The sequence below is a fragment of the Dromaius novaehollandiae genome, chromosome 1 (genome assembly GCF_036370855.1).
Source record: "Dromaius novaehollandiae isolate bDroNov1 chromosome 1, bDroNov1.hap1, whole genome shotgun sequence".
Classification (NCBI taxonomy): Eukaryota; Metazoa; Chordata; class Aves; order Casuariiformes; family Dromaiidae; genus Dromaius; species Dromaius novaehollandiae.
In genome coordinates this window covers 28,926,019-28,947,076 of record NC_088098.1, presented here as the reverse complement: position 1 = coordinate 28,947,076, position 21,058 = coordinate 28,926,019, and the positions used below count along the sequence as shown (strand labels likewise).

Below are 21,058 nucleotides of genomic sequence, written 5' to 3'. Positions count from 1 at the left end.
CATGTTAACTAGCACCCTGGAACTCACATGTAAAACCATGTGACATGTAAAATTAATTTAATTTTAAAAAAAGTACTGCAAAAAAGTTAAAGGCGTATTTGATGGGAGGCCAGAATACTGTTGCCTGAAGTAGACAGATATTTATAGAACAAGATGTGCAAAACTGGAACATAATTTTTGCCAAGCACAAATTAAGCTAATGTACCATTAAAAGCTGGTGGCTCATACACATTAAAAACATGAGATTAGGCCACAGACTGTGCTATGACAAACTATCTGTGCAGAGATGTGATAGTGGTGATCCAGCATCCAGCTAGGAACTTGAACATCATCTTGCTGCTTCTGTGACATGCTAAGGATGAGCTTTTTGAACACTAATATCAATCCAAACAGAAGTTTGCCTTCTGCTCAGCAAAGGACATTAACAACGGGCAAAAAAGAGCAACAAGGTACAAGGCCTTATGAGAGAGAGGCAATACTTTAGGAGAGAGTATATATCATTTTGTGATGATGCACAGTTCTTCCTAATGTTGGATCTTTTCTTTTTCACCCTGCAGCAACTTCATCAAAGCTACCTGGTTTCCTGCTGCCTTCAGCAAAAGATGGAAAAAGAAGGAATAAGGTAGAGCATCACAGATTTCAAAATGGTGTATTTTTAATCTAAAGTTCCATCGGAAGCTATTGGAGATCATCTTTACACTGCTTGGCTCCAACTTCAGCTACAAAATCATATGGCCTTCCAGGCTGCCTCTTACTTCCTCTCCCCATAGTTTTCCTCCCTGACCTTTTTATTCAATAAATATTTTTGCCATTAAAAAGCACTTGCTACTTTGGCTCCTCTCGTTCAAGGGGAAGCACACAGCAAACAAAGACTAACGACAACAAACAAGAATTAAAGAGCCAACAAAGCAACAGAATTAATGCTGCTGTTTTACCAGACACCTTGAGGCAAGTGACCACACTACTTGAGACTAATGGGGCTGATGAAATGATAGCCTCATGGCCAGAGTGTCTCCCAGGAAGCAGATGACCTAGATCCAAGGTTCTCCTCAGTCTAGAGGGCTCAAACCTTCCTGGGACGTCACTCTAACCACAGGGCCATAAGCTAGTGTGCACCGGGTAACTGTATCGGCATTAGAGGAAAAGGACAAATACAGAAGTGAGTGGCGAGGGACAGGAGATGAGGCGGATGCCTGAGGAAAGCACACTGGGATATGTGTCCTCTAACCAACTTCTTGCTCATCACTACGACCTGTAGTGCTGCCTTTCCAAACTCTGGAAGGATGTGTGCTCCAGCCAGCGATAATGCACATCTGACTCAACTACAGTCCTTTATTTATCTTTTCACTACTATGACACTGAGGGTCTGCTACCCCCACGCATGTCCCCCCACACACATGGAGCTGCCAAAAACTTTTAGGCATTTGGGCTACAAATGACAAACGTCCCATCCTCTTTAAAAAGGTTCACTACCTACACACTCATTCCTCAGAGATTTCTGTTGAAAACAGTTCATCAGTACTGAGAAAGAGGCATTTCAAGAGTATTGATGGCATGCAGAAAAACAAATCTTGTGGATTTTCATAAGAGATCACAGCTCTCTTGGCCCACTTGAAAATCCAACTCTGATTTTATTCATAAATCATTAAGAAAAATATAGTTCTAAAGCATCTTCCAGCCACATAACAGTCAGTTCATCAAAACAGGAGTGGGATCCAAACCTCTAGACAGCACAGAGGAATTTAAGGGCAATTTGCAAACTTTGAGGGCACCTCAGGAAACAAAGACAAGCTGCACCCAAAAAAGCAACTTCCTCTGTCTCTGTGAGTGTCTCTGCTGCTGCTGCTGATTTTACTGTGTCTGGTTTGTATGCTGTTTTCTCTGTTAACTTCATCAAAACAATTATCATCTGCGGCCCTCAGAAATTAGTTTCCAAAGATAAAACAATCATGCCAAGGACTTGTAAAAGCTCTCCACTGTTCCATATATGCACAAATTACCTCGCATTTCAGATGATTTTATGTACATTTAATCACTACAGATTAATTAGATTGCATACAGAAACCAGCAAAACACTGAAGAGCTAACTTCAGTTTAAGTGCACAGGCAGCTAACTTGTGGCTTTTTAGAACAATTTTAATTAAAAGTACTAGAAAAACCATCCAGCTGAAAATATTGGGAGCTTTGGGATGGGCTTAGCATAGCTAATTAATTGTATATTTAATCAAAGCAGCCTTTGGCTGCAATTAATAATCTATTTTCCTCTGGTAATAAATATAGCAATTCTGGGAAACAGAATATATAATTTGCAGAATGCCATACGTACAGAAGAGCTGTGCTGAAAAGAGATCATTTCAATTCCAACCTTCAGAGGGCACACTGTTTTCCTTTTAAATATGTAAGACTATTTTGAAATCAGTTTTAAATGTCATGTCATAACAACAATTTATGAAAAAGATGCCCCAAAGTGCCTTGGATTTCTCTGAAAGAAGAAAAATAATCTGAAACTACAGTGTGTTTGAACAAGCCTGACTTTTTCAGTGAACAATGGAGAGAATACAAGAAATGTCCCACCAATGCTCCATCTAGGTAGCCTGTTTCCAGCAATGGCAATAGGAAATGCTGTTATGGGAGAGCATGTGAGACTGGCTATTTTTGGCAGTCAAGTCCTCTGTACTCTTGCAGGAGCTAAAGGGATTTTACAGATCATCTTTTAAAAATGTCAGTTACATGAGAACCTGAAGATGCTTTTTTCACTTTGTTTCTAAATAGCAGAGTATTATAGCTGGAAACTTTCCAGCTCTAGCCAGGCAGGCCAAATGCTGGATTTGATCCACACAAGCAGATGAAAACACTCCCACTAAAGCGGCATAAACCTTCCAGCTTCAAGAGCCACAGAAACACCCACCCATCTACTTGCAGAACGAAAGCCAAGAGCTGCTACAGCATCTCTTATGCTAGACGCTTCCTTTCATTTATATGACACAAATTCCCAACTGTGCTGCAGTAACATGTTTTTCATGTGGTCCAGTTCTGAATTATCTCCACCCTTTTACTGGGTAAGTGCAAATTTAAATTAAATAGCTGTATTAATCTAAAACAGTGAATCTTCCATTCCTAGAACATATAATGTTCTAATAACAGCTTTGATTCACTGCTTGCTTAGTTAGTTCAGAATGCAAAACATTTTATCTGCATTAAATATTTCACTCATCTGTAGCAGCAAAAATACTCTCTTACCTTTTTCTCTCAGTTAATGCAAGAGACTGACTAGAAAATTATCAGCTTGATGCACCCTCCTGATACAATTAAATTGGCAAACACATTAGATATTGATCTGCTAGCAAACATGTATTGATGAATACCAGCTTATTGGGAATTAGTGTTTAAATGGAAATGGATGCTTCATTTATAATATATATTATACACACATGCTGCAATCTCTGATCATTATGACTGGACTACAGTAAATTTATAGATCGTTGCTTTCTTCAAAGACATACAAGTACAGCTGATGTGCACAGATTACATAGCACTACAGGGAAGACTGCACCTGTAAGCACTTTTCCTGTAGGAAAATCTAACACTTACTGCAGTTCTTCTCTTTCGTTGCCTGCTCTTCTTCTACTTTCTGTATATACATTACATGTATACTCCCTCCTTCTCATATCTAGGAGCCAAAAGCTGCTGTTCCCAATACTCATGCCAAAGCCATCTTCTTCAGTATGTTGTAGAAACTTAACAGTGCAAGTTGGCAGCAGACAGATTTCTGGAAGCCTTTTCCAAGGACCTCATTTTTGGGCCTGCTCTTCAATGGGATGCCACAGAACTTAAGTGCTCTAGTCAAAGGTTTGTAACCTGGCTCTAAAGTCATCTACGTGTCTTAGCTATATCTTGTCTGGCAAAGGTATAGCATTTAAGTTTTTTTTCTCTTTCCAGAAAAAGTGGGAATTGTGTTCAACTATAAGCTCTCTCACCTTCCAAGAGTTATAGTTGGGCCTTTCTCCACAGCAAGTAAGTCTTAATCATACTTGGCTAGTCTACCATCTTACCCACACAAAAAAAGTCTCTGGAACGGAATTTTGCAAACTACTCTAATTACAAGTGACACAGCAAAGGGGCTTATTCTGCATATTTACTCTACAACTAATACTCCCTAATAGCAAATCATTCCCCATATTTAGCTGCATTCACCTTCATTCAGTTGGATTTCATTGTTTCTAGTTGTACCCAATGTATCATCACTATTTTTCAAGAAATCCTCAAATTATAGGATAGCTGATACCTTTGGAATAAAACCATAAATATAGTTTGGTTATGTGCACCAAGAATTTAAATAGAAAAGTGTAAATCAATGATTTTATTTGGGCTCCATTGTGATGACAGCCTTTCCCAGTGTTTTAAGTCTAGCCCTCTGCTTAGATGTCAGTGTATGTATGTGCTAAGCCTTACTCAGGTAGTTATTCTATCAATAGGAAAAAGAAGAAACTGCTTTGTAATAGAATATTAAAGACAGATGTTGGAGGAGAGTCAATCAAACTGCAACCCATGGAATCTGAGGTATAAAACCCTTCATTTCCACCTATGAATTTTTCATAGCAAGCTAGTTGCTGCCAAGGTGTAATAGCTTAGGCAGCACTGATCAGAAGATAAAGATAATTATTTTAAAGTAGTCAAAACTAGTTATATTGATCAACAAATGTGCATATAGGAAGAGCAATCAAAGCAATAATGATATATGAGGCAGTTAGAAGTATGTTCCCCTGGACATGGTATCAACAGTATTTCATATTCCACATCCTAAAATGGGAGAAGTCTTCATATCTATACCACTTATTATGTATGTCCTCAAGCTTTGTTTTTTATTCTTTTACACGATTATTTTTGACTATATATTTCATGGGAAAGGAGATTTGAAATAGGTCTGCTTAATAAATGAAACCTTTTAAAAGTCTGGATTCTTGTTTTCACAGGCGCTACTGCAGCAGAAATCTTTCAGCCATTCTGCTGAGTGGATTCTCTACTTCGTACTTAGTGAAAAACAGAAGTGCATCACAGAACGGTAAGAGTGACAACCTGACTGAAGAAAAAAAAGATGAAAATGCTGCTTCATAGGTCCTAGCGTTGATGTATACTTTCGAGTTTTGCTGTAGGGAAATACAAGAGCAGGCCGTACATCTAAAAAAAACCCCAAACAGCTGGCTTTGAAACCATCAGAATATGCAACAGGTTGGACTTCTACTGTAAGAGATCGAGCTGGACTTGATGTCATTTTCATTGTTTTCAATAAATGATCTAATAAAAGAGCATTTCTCTGTTTCAATGACACACAATACAGAGTTAGTCATCGTGTTATTGCTACTATTATCTAAAGACATCAGAGTAAAGTACATCGAACATGATAATATATCTCATACAAGAAAAGGTCATGCAGTGGTTCCACAATTCGCTGATCCTGGATGTATGCACATTTGTATCACCCTGCAGTATAATCACATTTCTGATCTATTGCCAGAGTGCATGATAGGAAGTTTATGGTACAATGCCAATTACGTGTCAACCGTGAGAGAACAGACATTTGTTGATCCAGCATAAAGTTAGAATGGTGTAGACAGATGATATCTGATTTGGCATTAAGCATAAGCCTGCCTGTAGGAAACTAGCCAATCAACATTTTTTCAACAAAACGGAACTTTTGGAAGATGAATTTTAACTGAATCAATATGATCTACAATGTAGTCACAAAATTTGCTATGTTGTATTAGGAACCCTAGAGCTGCATTTACTTTATTACTGAATGACAGCCCAAGAGAGCGGGGGAATATACATGGAATTTAGCCTGGCATGCCTTTCTTCACATCCAAAGCAGACACAGCAATTTTAAGTGCAATGAAGACTGCAGCAGTTACTCTGAATTTAACTGCACTATATTAATTACACAAAGGTTAAAAAATGGGTGGTTAGCATGTGTGGAGCAAGTGGTGGTGTAAGCAAGGACTAAGGACTCTGAAAGAGAGAGGAACAAGTAATTAGCATGTGTGGAACAATGAAGGGTTAGGTTAGTCAGGCACAGATTGTGAGAAAATAATAAAAGGTGTCAAAATGCCCCATCTAGTCCATGATTTTGAGTATGCACTGGAATTATGAAAAGTGAAATACAAATTTTAGATTGTGGGCTCATTCTCAAAGATATTTCACATGCTTCTTTGAGAATTAGGACTGAAACAGTAGTTAAAATTGCACATAAGCTACTGTTTTCTTCTTTTTTAACAAGTTTGTTAAAACATTCTCTCTCCTGCAGTGGAAAAGAAGAGAATAACAGGTAAAACATCCTCTAGTTCAGGTTATAGCAATGGCTTCAGAGCCTCTTTCAGGACAGCCAACCCCAAACCCATAGGATATCACTAGTAGGCATCAGAAATTACCCTTTTGAGATTCTGTGGTCAGAAGGGCATTTTAAAAAATTTTAGATATATAGCAGATTTTAGCCTTTTCATTCAGGAAGTGACTTTTTACTTCATGTGGCCTTTCTTTTAAGTAGGTTTTCTTAAGGTTGAGACTATTCTATCCCTTAAAAGTAGGGGTTTGATTGACTCTGTCAGTGACATTTTCTTTTTTCTTAGCACCATGATGGGACCAAGAAAAAGAGACAACTAATGCACTTAAACTAATCTTTATCATCCAGAATGAGAGGAGATGTTGTGTAGGTCTCAAAGGTTAGCATGCCTCTGAGGCATAACTTCCTGTTACGTAGGTCCAGTTACACAGTAAGTTTGATTTCCTTTGCTGAAGAAGTTATCATAGTAAATGTTTCTTATTGATTTATGAAGATAGCATCCATCATTAAGATGGATCAAAAATTAGATGTAGTTTCTCTAAGACTCCAAAACTGGAGTTTCTGTGAAAGAAAAATGAAAAAAAAAAAATCAATCTGTTGCCATTATACAACAATACCAATTAAAGCTGGTTCTAAAATATTATTGACTACACTGGCACGAGGCAATGTCAAACCACATCACCAATTAAGAACAGGGAAAATAACTGTAAGACTTGAGAAAAGTATACAGGGATAATTAATCTCCTAATTAGGATGCTAAAATTAATTGAGGATTTGAAGAGTGAAACACTTTCATCTGCACTTACGTATGCAAACAACTTTCCATCTTTTTGCTTTTTTAGAAGTGATTCATCTTTTCCATTTTGCTGTATCAATGCATTTTTTCATTGGTGTATGTCTAGGACTATAAATCAGAGGTGAAAAGCTGTTTCTGAGAAATTTCCTGTCTTAGTTTAGGAATATACCCACTCAGATAGATTGGATAAGCAGACATGTCACTAAGGTGCTTTCGAACTTCTGGATTTGGTGCTGAACCAAGCTTCCTGAACTCATAAGGAATTTAAATCCTTTCAGGACACATTTAAAGATTAAACCCTTTATAGGTTTTTCTACTCAGGAAGTGTCAGTTTTTAGCACCAGCTACTACGGAAAAATCGTAATCATGGAAGCTTGTGTCCCACTCCCCAAACATTCTCTGCTGAAGACGGAAGCTCACTGCTGAGCCTACAGGAGATAATCAATCTTTGTCTCTCTTCGAAAAAAAAATAATGAAATATGAACCCAGGCCTTGAAAGCCTCTGGAATTAATCACTAGTAGATCCAGTAATGTAAGTGAGTTGAGGCTAGAAGTTTTCCAGGAAAGAAGTGCAGTCATGTCACTACAGAATGACGAAAGAGAGGGGAAAACAGACAGGAAAGAAATTAAAACCACCAGAGTGTCTGCTGTGACCTCATGACACAGATTTCCATTTAAGCAGAATACAGGCTGGAAAGAGTTAATGCAAGCTGAAAGCACAAGCAAAACGAGCAGAAATAGAGCCATGCTCTGGTCTCACTACATGTTTTGTTTGCCCAACATCGCAGGGTGAGAGCTACATGCTCACTGGCACTGGCAGGCCCCAGGGCAGAGCGCATGGACCGTGAATGCTCCCGTTAACACTCAGCCCGAAACCGTGGCCAGCAGCAACCTCCACAAGCATGGCCCTCGCAAATGCTCACCTTGCCCAGGATACCACACGTCACCTGCTGCAACCCTGAGGTCCCTCAGGGCCCTTGGCAAGGACTATCTGTCGAGTCCTCTTTCCTGACACAACTACTGTGGATACTCCTCCCAGGAGGATACCTCTTCTGTCATTGCAATAGCTCTTAAGCAGCTATGCTGTCCTCTGCATGTCCTAATTGCCACTTGATAGCTAAACCAAGCACTGCCTCCTGGTTGTGCATCAGGGTCTTTCCCTTGGGCTAGATTTTGTCTGCCCCCTCTCATGGCCCCAGTGAATGTATTTTATAGTCAAGGAGAAGAGAGAGAGAAATTTGTTGGATCTTTTTCAGAACAAGTCATACTTAAGAAAGCCACTCTAAATATCCCAAAATTTAAGCCTGCTATGACAGGTCTTGGATCAAGACAAACCAGTACTAGAGGGCACACTGCATATTACCAAAAGATCCATGTCCAGCCCCTGCCATAGCATGTCCTGGCAACAATGACCCAGCTGGTATATTATATTTACGCTAGTAAATATAATATATCATGGCTCAGTGTTGCAAGCCAGAGGGCTGGACTGTGTGAACGACTCTAACTGGTAGCATTTACAGGAACACAAGCTAAAATGGAGGGAAAGTAAAACTCTCAGAAGGATGACATGAGGGACAGTGATGGAGAACAAGGGGAAAACTAACTGCTATTCTTGCCTCTTCAAACAAAAAATGGGTTCAAATTCAGGAATAAATACATCTCAGCTCTTAATTCATGCAAGTTTTTAAGCACCTACATAGCTTTTCTCTAAATTAGACAAGCCACCAGGATCAGGTACAGTATATTACAAAAGAAACCGTGTAAAGAAAGGCAAAGCTCATTCATTCTTGCTGCAGTCCACTCAAGCTCTTTTTACTGCTCACATCATTGTGAAGAGTTATTTTACTTTTTTTTTTTTTAAGTCACATGACTTTTTATTGGTGAGTAAAACAAGAACAGCAGGATCCAACTCCTACTCCATAACTCTTTCATCTGCGTAACTGACTGTATTAGCCACTTTCTCTGAATGGAGAATGGGGGAAAGTTCAACAGCAGACTGACATAATAACGAGGACACAAAATATAGATGAAAAGAATACACATCTAGATGTCTGATGAACTGATATTAGCATATAAATGCAGTATATGTACAACAGCAGCCTTTGAATTAAGCCACAAAGAACACTGTCTAGTTGATTAGTTGTTTATTTTTTTCTTTTGAGGGGATACATCAGAGCCACAGACTGATGCTTTAATAAGGAACCCAAAAACCTTTAGTGGAGATTAAAAGGACTAGTGGCTAGATGTCATAATTTATGAACACTGATTGTACAGGATTTTGACAAGGACCATTAATTGTCACTGTGTAGCTACCTTCTTAAGTCACATAGTCAATTTAGTTCCAGTTCTTACAAAATGTGGTAGGATCATTAAAGAAAGCTTAAGGCTAAGCAGTGATAACAGGAGTATTTTAATATTCTCAGTACTTTTACAAAGGAACAGCATGTCATACATCAGTTCTATGTGTTGTACCTAAACCCTCAAAAGAAAAAAAAATTGCTTTTTGTTGCCTCCACTGCTACCTAAGAAGGTGAGGTAGTAGGGGTTCTGCACTCTTTTACAGGCCTGAGGCACCGTAGGAGTCTAAAGAAAACTAGAGGGATTTCATATTTCCTTTCTTTGAGGTCTGGTTCACCCTTTCAGACTATTCTTAAGGATTGCCTGCTTTTCTACTGTAGAAGCCACTGTCCATTCAAAATAAAAGGAAAACAATTAAAAATAATGGATGTCTTCTGTCTTCCTCTGAAGACTTTAGGAGTTCTAAGAGGCAAGATCATTTTTCCTCCAGTGACATTCAGTATGGATAAAACAGACGGATTAATGAAAAATACAATAGAAACCTTTCCCATTCTCCTTTCTTCCTCCTCTGTGCTTGCTTCAGAGGAGTAAAACCAAAACACTGTAGAGTGAACACAGGACAAATGCGCACATGCAGGCAGAAATGCAGATGAACACTTAAAAAAGAGGCCAGGTCTCAGCAATCATAGCCAAGGCAATGGCAGGGCTCCTGCCAAGTAAGAGGAGAAGCACGAAAAGGATGGTGGCTTGCCCAGGCCCTTGTGCTGGTCACACTGGGGAGGCTGGGCAGCCGGGGGACTGTCCCTGTGCGCGGGTGGCCTGTGTTGCCTGGGGAAGGAGGGCTTCAGGGCTCCCAGGCCATCCTGCAGTTGTAGCTACCCATCAGCAAGGCCTTTCTGAGCTCTGCTCTTCTGAGGATCTTTGGAAAGATTTTATGATTTCAGGATCTGGCTTAGAAATACTACCATGTAAACATGAGGTAGCATTCATCTCACCCACCTTTTAGCCATTGGAAGTTACACACCTGGGGTCTGCAGGCTTCCACTGAAGTCAAAGAGGGAAGGGGGCACCTTCAGAGCCAAGACATCTCATCCATTTTACCTCTGTTAAGGAAGAGATCAGCTGCCCGCTGATGGTGCCTATTTCTTACTGTATTTTTCCCAAGTCAAGTCACATGCCTAAATTATGGCAGATGAATCCCATTCAAGCCTCATTAATTTCTTGGGAGCTTGGCTACTGAGCGCATTGAGCTAGTATTTCATCCGGTGGGTAAATGGGCATCAGCCCCAATGGAGAGAAAAGATACATTATACAATAAAAAAATCCGGCAAGAGTATAATAAAATACAAATAGTGTCACTAACAAGCCACCAAAAGTTTTCATTCAAGCATTCTTACTTTTGCTTACATTTTACTAACTGGATACAGCCATTTGCTAATTAAGATCATATTCCAGTGTTTTAATGACTTAATTTGAATACTGTCACAGTTCATACAGGACAGCTTCCAGTCTCAATTTGGATTTACACTGAGCGCAGAATCTGGCCTTATGCCTCTAACAGCCACAGGGTTTTTTGGTTTAGTTTGGTTTTGTTTTGGAGAGAGAGCTATTTCTCAAAGGGAGACAGCAAAACCGGTAATATTTCAGGAAGGTTCAAAACTGAAACTAATTCTGTGTTCATAAAAAAGGAAACAAAGCCTGAGAAAAAGGTTCAGCACTGCAATTTCCCCTGAGGTTGGCCAATTAATTTTTGGTTGCAGTATATTTGGAAGATACAGAACCTGCTTTGTTTACAACTCATTCTATATTATTTAACACATTATCACTGTTGACATCACATTAATTAAATAAGCACAGAGACAGATTGTTCTAGCTTTTGAAGGCAGAGTGAATAAAAGACCCCACAAGAACAGATTTCTCTCCCTCACACGTTTTAAACACCAGATCAGAGCTGGAAGTATTTCCTGTCACAATTTCATCAGGTACCAATCTTTCAGCGTCTGAGCAATTTCTGTTTTGATTACACACAAGCACATGATGAATTAAAAATTGCCAGAAGTCTCACAAAAACATTCATCAAAGGAGTAACCCACTTTCTTGTTCTCTCTCCAAGATCACATACACCATAAGGGGAAGTTCATAGACTGAGAGGTCCCAGGTCAGGAGGAGCACATAGGAGCTTGTGACGACGGAGTGTGATGGGCAGAGGGCTGTGGTCTGGCTGGACCGTCCTGGCAGCGGCACGAGCAGACACCCATGCTCACCACTGTTTTCCATGGAAACAGGCAGCTTTCTTCCCTGCACACGATGAGGCCGAGCAGGGGCACAGCCCCTGCAGGAAAACGGAGGCCAACAGTGAAATGCTGCCGCCAGAGCAAGGCCAGGAGCCCCCAGCCTGCAGGACACGAGGTGGCCATGCCACAGGCTGTAGCAATGGAGCCAGTGGCAGAGTCCTTTCCGTGGGGCAAAGTGCAAAGAATGGCACATTGCATGGCCACGATACAAGCATTTGTCACTGACACGATAGAGCGGCCCTGCTCTCCGCCCCCTCGCAGCAACACTGGTTCCAGACTGGAGCCACGTTCTGCTCCTGTGTCTAGCTAGAGCAATTGATTTAGAGTAGTAAGGGAAACATGTATCTGGGAGAAAAACACAGCTAAAGGCACTTTCTACAAAGTGAAACCACTTCATTTAAATGTTTACATGTTGCTATCTTGACAAGGTCTGCCAGAACAGCTAATCTTTTAGCTACCCTTACCCACTGCTCCGTGGTTCTTCACTCATCAGCGTATTCTTATTGCCACCAACCAAAAAGCAAGATTTTTCTTTGGTTCATACAGACTGTGAAAGTTGCTGTCGAGAAAACAGCCCACCGGAAAGATGTGATCAACAGTCAAAAGTGAACACGTCGTTGGCCTACCACAGCCTACTCAGAACAGGACTGCTAAAGTTATACCTCCTGCTACCAAAATACAGTTTCTCTCCTCAGTTCTCTTAACAGAGATTTCCCCTTCCACATACTAATTTCAAGCAGTTGTTTATTTTCACTCCTTGTTTTTTAATATTTCCTCTTATGCACCTTTGCGTCCTGACTGTAACTCAGTTTCCTTCTCCCCTACTAACATGCTATCACTTACCCAAGGAACTCCCTCCATGATGTCCATATCTACAGATGTTCAATCGTAAGCAATGCACTATGCAGAGTTCATTCGTTTCATACAGATAGCCTATAGCAGCACCTTGGAATGACCACACATCTTTCAGGTGTGCTATTAATATAAGATAAACTATTTTAACACATCCTTAATCTTTCTTTACTAATCCATCCTAAGTGGATTATCTCAAAGCTATGCTGGACCGTGATTGATGGCGCTCTCTATAAAACCTCACTATTGGCTCAGTACAAAAGAAATATGCTACTAATAACAGAAGCCTCATCATATATGTTCAAACTGAGCTTCTCGAAGAAACAGGAAGAAAAAGAGTACCAGCATTTCTGAAACTAGCTTAGTGGCTTTTGTGTTCTGTATGAAACAAGACAGATGTCTTGCTCTGCCTGTTCAAAGAGCTAAAAATTAGCCCTGTGTATGCATCACTAGAGTTATCACTAACTGCAGCATCTCTGTAGCATGAAGTACTAGCACTTCCATGTAAATAGTGCTTATCAGAGTTGTATTTGCACATCTATACAAGGTGATTGTTGTAAACAGCATGGACACTTACTGGAACAGTCTGTCCCTTACACTACTTGAATTATTGATCAATTACAAACAGATCACTAACAACTATGAATCGTTAAATCCTTACAATAAATCACGTAGACAAATAAAGCATGCCTAGGGTGAATAATCTTCTCCTTCTCTCTTTCTTTTTCTGAATTCACTACTGGAAGGGTGGCACTAACTCATTTATAGTAAGGCTACCTTCTAAAACCAAAAGGGCAGCATATTTGAAGAGTCTGTGGTTGCTTGAAGTGAAAAGAGCATCTCCTCATGTATTATCTCGGCTGACAAAACTGACACTGCTAATAAGGTTATCCTCCAAAATACTTTTATCTCTGAGGAAGCTGATGATAAAAAAAAAAGTAAAGCTCATAACAATTTGCCTCTTTTCTCCACCATCTCTGATAAACACATTCTTCTCGAAAAATGCAGTGAAGTCATCTAGTAATATGTATTACAGTTCCTTAATTCAGGAAAAACAAGTGAATAATAAAAAGAAAGAAATTTTACTGACTAAGTAAGGGACAACACAGAGCACCTGAGACTGCAAACTATAGCTCTGTTAAGCTATATTTAGACATTAATCTGCTGCTGATTTCACAGAGACTTCCTACATTTCACTGTGAATTATTTAGCAGGCAGACTCTTTATTCTTTCCTCATTAGGAAAACACTTGGGTTCAGATCCAAAGGCTCCTAATTCCTTATCTAAACAAATGAAAACTGAGGAGTTTCAAAAGGAATCAAGAATCTAAATAGCTTGCTGGATCCAGGCCATATTCGTTTGTATACCTCATGCCACAGGGCTTTACTTTTCCGTGCATTAGGAGGAGAGTTTTCTTTGCCACTGTTTTACTTTGCTATGCTAAAGAGTAAGCTAAATTTTAATCAACAAATACACCACTGAATTTGGAGTAGACCTAAATGGTCACTCAAGGTTTCATCAGAGCTGTCATCTGTATCTGGAAAAGGGAAAATGTAGGACATTGAAGAAAAAGGCTAATTTCCCAGAACAGGTAATTGCCTTTCCAATTTCCCCAAATTATAAAGGCAAGTCTCTAACCCAGTTGACTGGGACGTAGGGATTCCGGTTGGTAAGTTCCTGAAATATAAACTTTGACATGAACTCACAGGGGCTATTAATTCATATTCCCTCCCAAATCAGATCAGGTTTCAGTTTGTGAACACCAGCATTAACCAAATCTAGCAGGAGTCACAGATCTCTTATTTCTTTAGCAAACAGTGTTGATTGCTTAGAAACTCATCATAGTATTTCCATTTGCATTTTACTGTTTGTTTATTTTATTTTCTCTAGAGCATAACCCAGGCTCAGTGTGCTTCATATTTTTCATTCACACAGTAGTCCCTTCAATAGAATATATTTATCCTGCTTCTTGTTCTACATTACCTATGATGTCAGTGTGAATCCCACTTTAGAGATGGATTCTTTAGTGTTGCATGCATTTGTTATGGATGCTTCTACAGTTCTCATCAGGTGTGTAGTCCCCACACAGCTCCACCACAGACATTGCTCTAATTTCTCAGTTTTCCCAGATGGTTCAGGGCTTTGTCTTTAGAGAAACAACATCCTTCCTGCAGGAATTTCAAACATTTTTAAACTCAGAAAAAAAACATATGTTGTAGTCCCAGCAATGAAACAGGCAAGTGCACATGTTTCACTATTTGTTCTACTAGAGCAGGTGCAAGAGCCAGAATCATTGGTGTCAGAGCTGGAGATGTCAATGCTGGGACTGTCAATGTCAAGAAAACACCAGGCCAAGAGTGGTAGGAATATCAAAATACAAGAAGACAGGAAGACATGAAGACATGCCTTCACCAGAACAAGTAAAACCATAACAGCAGCCTTCTCTAGCACTGAGGCAGACAACATAGCTGCTGTCAAAGTTTTCTTTGCCTCATCTTTGAAGGGTTTTACAAAACACTTAGTAGTACTAACTTGTCTTGCCTCATCCTAGTCATGATCATCACCTCTGTATCCAAGCTGATCTGCATGGACTGGTTAAGTAGATGTAACTTAAGCTCAGTGGCCCTTTTGGCACCTGAAAGGAAAGGATTTGTACAGCTGAGCATCGTGCAGACAAAAGCAGACCAGTCTGTGGAGAGCAGGTGGAGTCTGAGTTCTCAATAAGGCACAAGGCTGGCCAGGCATGCAAGGGCTAGGCAAGTAGACCCCTCTCACCAAAAACCGCAAAATGTGTTAGACGAGGAATGAAGAGTGAAGCAAGCTAGGTAGCTTCTCTCTTGATGCTACAGATGGTAAGATAATAGAGGGTGGTCCACAACTACCTTGCTTTTTTAATGCTGTTCTCAGGGAATGCAGCAAAATGCAGGTGCCTGCCACTCAGAGACAACTTCCACAAACAGTTTGCATCTCAGCATATAAACAAAAAACAAATGGATAAAATAAACCACCCGAATGAACACAGATTCACAAGAAGACCATAACATTTGCTTAATCAGCATATTATTTGTCTTCTCTTCATTCAATAACTTACCACAAATGCTAAATCATATCACTGGTTTTGAGACTATAATTAGTGCCCCTTTAACAGGTTACAGAAATGAGTGCAAGCTGAAGGATGCAACAAAAGGCAAAAAAGCTGCTAAACACTAAAGCAAACTGGACCTTATTTTTAATGAATTGCTCCCAATTCTTCAACTAATGGAAAACAAACAAAAAGCAAGACACTGAGCATCTTTCAAGATGTCACCATCTTTATTCTAATTACACTACACTGCAAGTCTGGCCCAACCTCCCCATCATCACTGAACACTGAATGAAACACATTTCAGCAATGATTCCTTTAGTTACTTGAAAATAAAGGAAATATTTCACCATAATATATTATTTTCTCAGAGCAAGAACACTTACAACTACAGGATTCCTAGCAAGTCTCAGAATAACATCAATTATACAAAAAATTCTATTAGCACAGAAGAAATAGGAGGTTTTACCACTGAAAATCAGCAGCTGCTGCTAAGGTTTCTGAAAGCTCTACAAGACTTAAGAGAAGTCCTCCAAAAGCTGTCTTAACCAAACAGAGCTAGAATCATCTGTAACTTCAGTTGCCTTCATTTTATATGGCTCTTACACCACAGTAAGTCTCCTGATTTCCATGGAATGAATGAACTGTATCAGTGCAGGCAAAAGCAGGTTCTTACAAAGGGGCAGGTTTGCTGAACGTGATATCAGGGCACGTAAACTGTACCTCCAGCTAACTTCCAGGCCACAGTGAGAGGAAACAGTGCCAACACTGTGCTCTCCTTTTCCTGTCCTCAGGGGATAACATGAAAACCCAGCAGATTTAAAGTCTAGCCAAACTTCCAGTGGACACTGCTAGTGTGAGCTGCTGAAAGAGAAACCGAGTTAACAGTTAGGGTCACTTAACAGTCTTAAGACAGACTGTGAGGCCAGGCATGGGGCTGCCTTGTGGATCCTTGCTCCGCCGCTTCATAAGCACGCCATGGCTGGGAGCGCTGAGTGCAGTTAGACCAGACACAGCTTCCAGCTGTATACCAACCACAGAACACCCTTGTCCTACATCCAAAACACGGTAATGCAGTCCCATCTTAGAACATAAGCCAAAACATTGTGAGAAGGCTAAGAGGGACCTTCCCAATATCTTCGACCCCCTGACAGGAAGGTACAGAGAAGACAGAGTCAGACTCTCCTCAGCGGTGCTCAGCAACAGGACAAAAGGCAATGACACAAGTTGAAACATAGAAAATTCCAGTAAGACATTAGGAAAAAGTCTTTACCACGAGGGTGTTCAAACACTGGAGGAGGTTCCTCGGGGAGGTTGTGCAATCTCCGTTCTTGGACAAGTCCCTGAACAACCCACACAAAGCTGGCCCTGCCGATGGCCCTGAGGTGCCTTCTAAACTAAATATTCTCTGATTCTCTGATTCCTGTTTACAACATGTCACACAAGTGAAGAGAACTGAAGAGAAATAAACAACTTACCAACCAGCTGGGCATTTTAAGGAAAATAAAAGGACCCTTACCTGAAAAACAGAACAGAAGGCAAAAACTTAGTAATTCATCAAAATCACCAGAGTAATGAATTGCAGTAACTCCTGGTATGTAAATAATACACACGTTATGAATTCACAGCATTGTAAACATTTTCCATATATGCTCATTCTCTGTAAAACATAAGATATAGGTATGCTGGAACACATTCCAGAGATCTTTGCATGTCTGCACCTCTTGCAGTTTATACTCAGAGCACAGAGAAAATAAGTTTGTCATCTTTAGACTCTGCGACCTGAACATTTTTATACTCACTTCCTTACTATTCCAATTTCATGAGACATGTGCCAACATTTCTTGTAGACAATTTCACCTTCAGTCCCTGCTGAGGATCTGTCCACTAATGACCATAATGAAACATGCTTTGTGTGAGAGCCTGTTCATTTATTTTCATTCCCGTGAGTGCCTTCAGAGACCAGTGTTGCAATCACGGCTACTTATTATTTAATTCCCAGCCAAATTTATGGCCAAATTGAAAAATGGATGCAGGCTGCCTGCTGCAGGATGCTTTTGTCTGAAGTGTCCTCATGGAATCATTATACGTGCATTAATCTTTAATCTGCAATTAAACAATCAGTTCTATGTAAAAGATAGCTGCAAACAGATCTCTTGAATGTGTACTGACAATATATCTTAATGGGCCTATGCATGCTGCAGAGGGTCTGGGACAAAAATGTTAGCAATTAGGACAGACTCCATCACAAGGCCTCAGGTCAGGAAAAGGTTATGGGAGACCAAACACTCCGCCACTGAGCTGAGCATCCTCTGTACCTGTCAGTGCTCAAGGGCTTTTCCTGCACTGGTGGGGAAGCACACGGTAAAGCGGAGAGGAAAGAAAGGTGGGGGTGGGAAAGGAAATACAATGGATTAAGGCATGGCTTAGCTGATAAATCTGTCCTGGCAGAAGATGCAACCTGCTTTGAATCTGTTTCTTTCCAATTAAGAGCCCTGCTTCCAGCTCCAGCAGATGCTTAATTGGAGACTGAGGCTGCCAGGCAGGCACCAGCTCCTCGATCATTAACAGGTAGTTTGAAGCCATTAAGGTGCTCCTGCTGGTCAATTCCCTTCTCATATACCACTGCCTAAAACAAATGCACCTTCTTCCCCATGGCAGTGAGCTCACCTCGTGGGGAGAGGTGCACCAGTGTGTGTGCAGCAAACTCGTCTTTGGTTCCCAGGACTGTGAAGTTATTAAATTAGCACCCAGGGCTTCTGATTCAGTGGGGAATATAAAGGGCCTTCCTGTCTGGTGTCGGCGTAATGCTAATATTACACTGACACCAAATGGCTTCAACAATAGGTAAGCAGAAGGGCATCTGTTTCAGATTTGACTGAAATTGTATAATTAGATCTCAGTTAAAGACACGTCTGCTCACGTGTGGTTTTATCAAACGCTTTTGTTTAGCCCAAATAAGCAACCAGATCTTAGAAATCAGTTGAGATCATTTCTGACGCAAATGGGGGTGCTACCTTAAGAAACTCTACACCTCTGCAGAGCATTCTGTGTTAACAGATGACTGTGCCATACAGTAGGTTTTGAATTACAAACACGAAGAAACAAAAACTACAATAATACCCGTGAACCTTGCTATAAGACGTTTCTCCCTTGCTAATACTAACACTCTCCAAGTTTTAGTATTAGCAAATCACTCACTGGTTTAGCAAAAAATGTACCTGCATTCATGTCAAGCAGTGAGACTCATTTTGTTTCTGCTTAAGAGAGTGCCCCAACAAAAATCCACAACTGTCCCATTTAATGATGTAAAGAATTCACTACCATGTACTATTTACAGCTTACAGATCAGGCGATCTAGACAAACATACACTAATTAAGGGCAAGGAAGTAAAAGGCTTGTATTGATTGCAAGGTCTGAAGCACTAGAAAACTGATTAAATATATGTTGTTAAGGAGTTATAAATGATTTAACTCCACTATGCTATGCTCTATGTACACCCAGGACTATGGCAGCTAAATAGCAATTCAATGCTACAGTCTTCCACTATTTCCAGTGGACTAGTAAGACAAGCAATTAGACTACTGTCTTCCCTTTGAACAGCAGCATTAACATACTCACTCGTGAAAGGGAATGGACTATCCCCAGCAGGTGAGGACAAAACTACCATAAATAAAGTATTTTGCAAAAAGAAGATCCATTTGTTTAAAACAGTTGCAAGAGAAGCCTCAGTCAGCTGCTAAATAAAAATAGCATTTTTCAGCTGTAGAGTGTTCAAAGCTACAGCTCACCACTAGGGAAAAGAGTCTTGCTTAAATGTGCGACCTTTCAACGGATTCTATCCCTAAGGTAATGCAGATGACCAATGAACTAACATGACTAAAACGATTAACTGAGATACCTCTCTTCTGACAAACTGGCTCTCTGACAACATGCTGTTCACAGCTCCATGAGCAGGGTCATCCTGAAACAGGAAACCTAGGGCCAATCGCCCTAGGCTGCGTTTCAAACAGGAAAACAATGGGCTCTTCTTCAGCACGGTCATGCAGACGCTAAGGTATCTGTTCTGGCCCGCCCCAGGGTGGGTATCCGTGGGTCTGCTGAAGCACACTGCATCACTGCACCCAACACAAAGCAGAAGGTCCTATTAGATGAGCTCACGGCTGTGCCCGATTGCAGCCTTACGGGAAATGACAGGGGTCCTTCTAGGGGTCCTTCCAGGGTGGTGCGAGGAGCAGAGGGATGCCATGGGGCTGGATGGGGCTCACACTCACCCTCTGCCTGTCACTAGCTCCAAGCCATGAACAGTTTGGTAAGACAGAAGTAACAGTCCTCAGGTTTTAGCCTAGTGAAAGAATCTACTACTCAGTCTGAAAGGGCATAATAATATAAATGAAGCTATGTTCTTCTTTTTCCTCACACATACACATGAGCACACTACATATATACAAAGTAAAATCAGAGAAAAATAGCTCAAGATAGTCTTCAAATGATCATCTAATCCACTCCTTGTCTCAAGGATTTACCTGTGATATTCCTGAGAGGAGTCTATTTAATCTGTTCTAAAAACCTACTAGTTACACCTAACTAGTAACACCTACTAGGAACTCCAAGCCATCCATCCTACTGCTTCCCCATTCTTACTCTTGTAAGGTGCTTTTTTTGGACTGTAACCCAAACCTATCTGGTTGCAAGCTAAGCTCATTGTTTATTGTCTCACCCACCGGAGACATAGCGAAGAGATGCTACTAATATACTTCAAAACATGTCTTTCTAGGCTCTGAGCATAACAAACCTCTCGAGCTTCGTTTTCATGCCAGCCCTTAGGTGTGAATTCAGCCATATAATTCTCAGTTACTTGCACATTTATTCTCTCTTTTCCTCTCCCCTCTTTTTCCCCTCACATAAATTATGAAGCTTTACACACTTAGCAGTGCTGCATATCCTTAGTAGAAATGATTTCTTTGAGAGTACTTTACTATTTCGACAAAGCCAAATTTAAACCAGAGCATGGGCTGCTTTGCATCTGTCAATCACACAGCACTTGCTTTTGAAGCCTATCAATAAGAAAGCAGTGGCGGGTGGCCATTTGGACAACGCTTTGTGCTTTCACATTCACCTCAGCAGCGTATACAATGTTAACCAGGAAGCTGCAAGGATAAGGAGAAAACAGATTTTTCAGTCAGGTTAAAATATTTCAGGTGGCACATTTTCACTTTCTGTACGCTTCTGAAAGACGACTCTAGGAATCAACGTGAGAGATTAAGCTCTGTTGGCAGTGCAGTGTATTCATACATCTATTAATAAACGAGTATGCCTCAATTTTGGGTTGACACTGGCAATAGACTAAACTGCAAAAGGCCATTCACACAGAGATGAGAACGAAAATTAAAGGTAG

The 21,058-nt window shown here is 40.4% G+C and overlaps 1 protein-coding gene across 3 annotated transcripts in view; it reads right to left on the bottom strand.

Annotated features, from left to right (window-relative positions):
* The window catches only part of PDZRN4 (PDZ domain containing ring finger 4), a 251,951-nt gene that overhangs the window by 62,884 nt on the left and 168,009 nt on the right, over positions 1 to 21,058 (bottom strand). The window contains exon 2 of one of the 3 annotated variants that reach the window (XM_064507903.1): positions 17,138 to 17,178. The exons of the other annotated variants lie outside the window; for them this stretch is intronic. Coding sequence (XP_064363973.1) covers positions 17,138 to 17,178 — 41 coding nt within the window. The remainder of the gene's footprint in view (positions 1 to 17,137; positions 17,179 to 21,058) is intronic. 3 annotated transcript variants of the gene reach the window in all.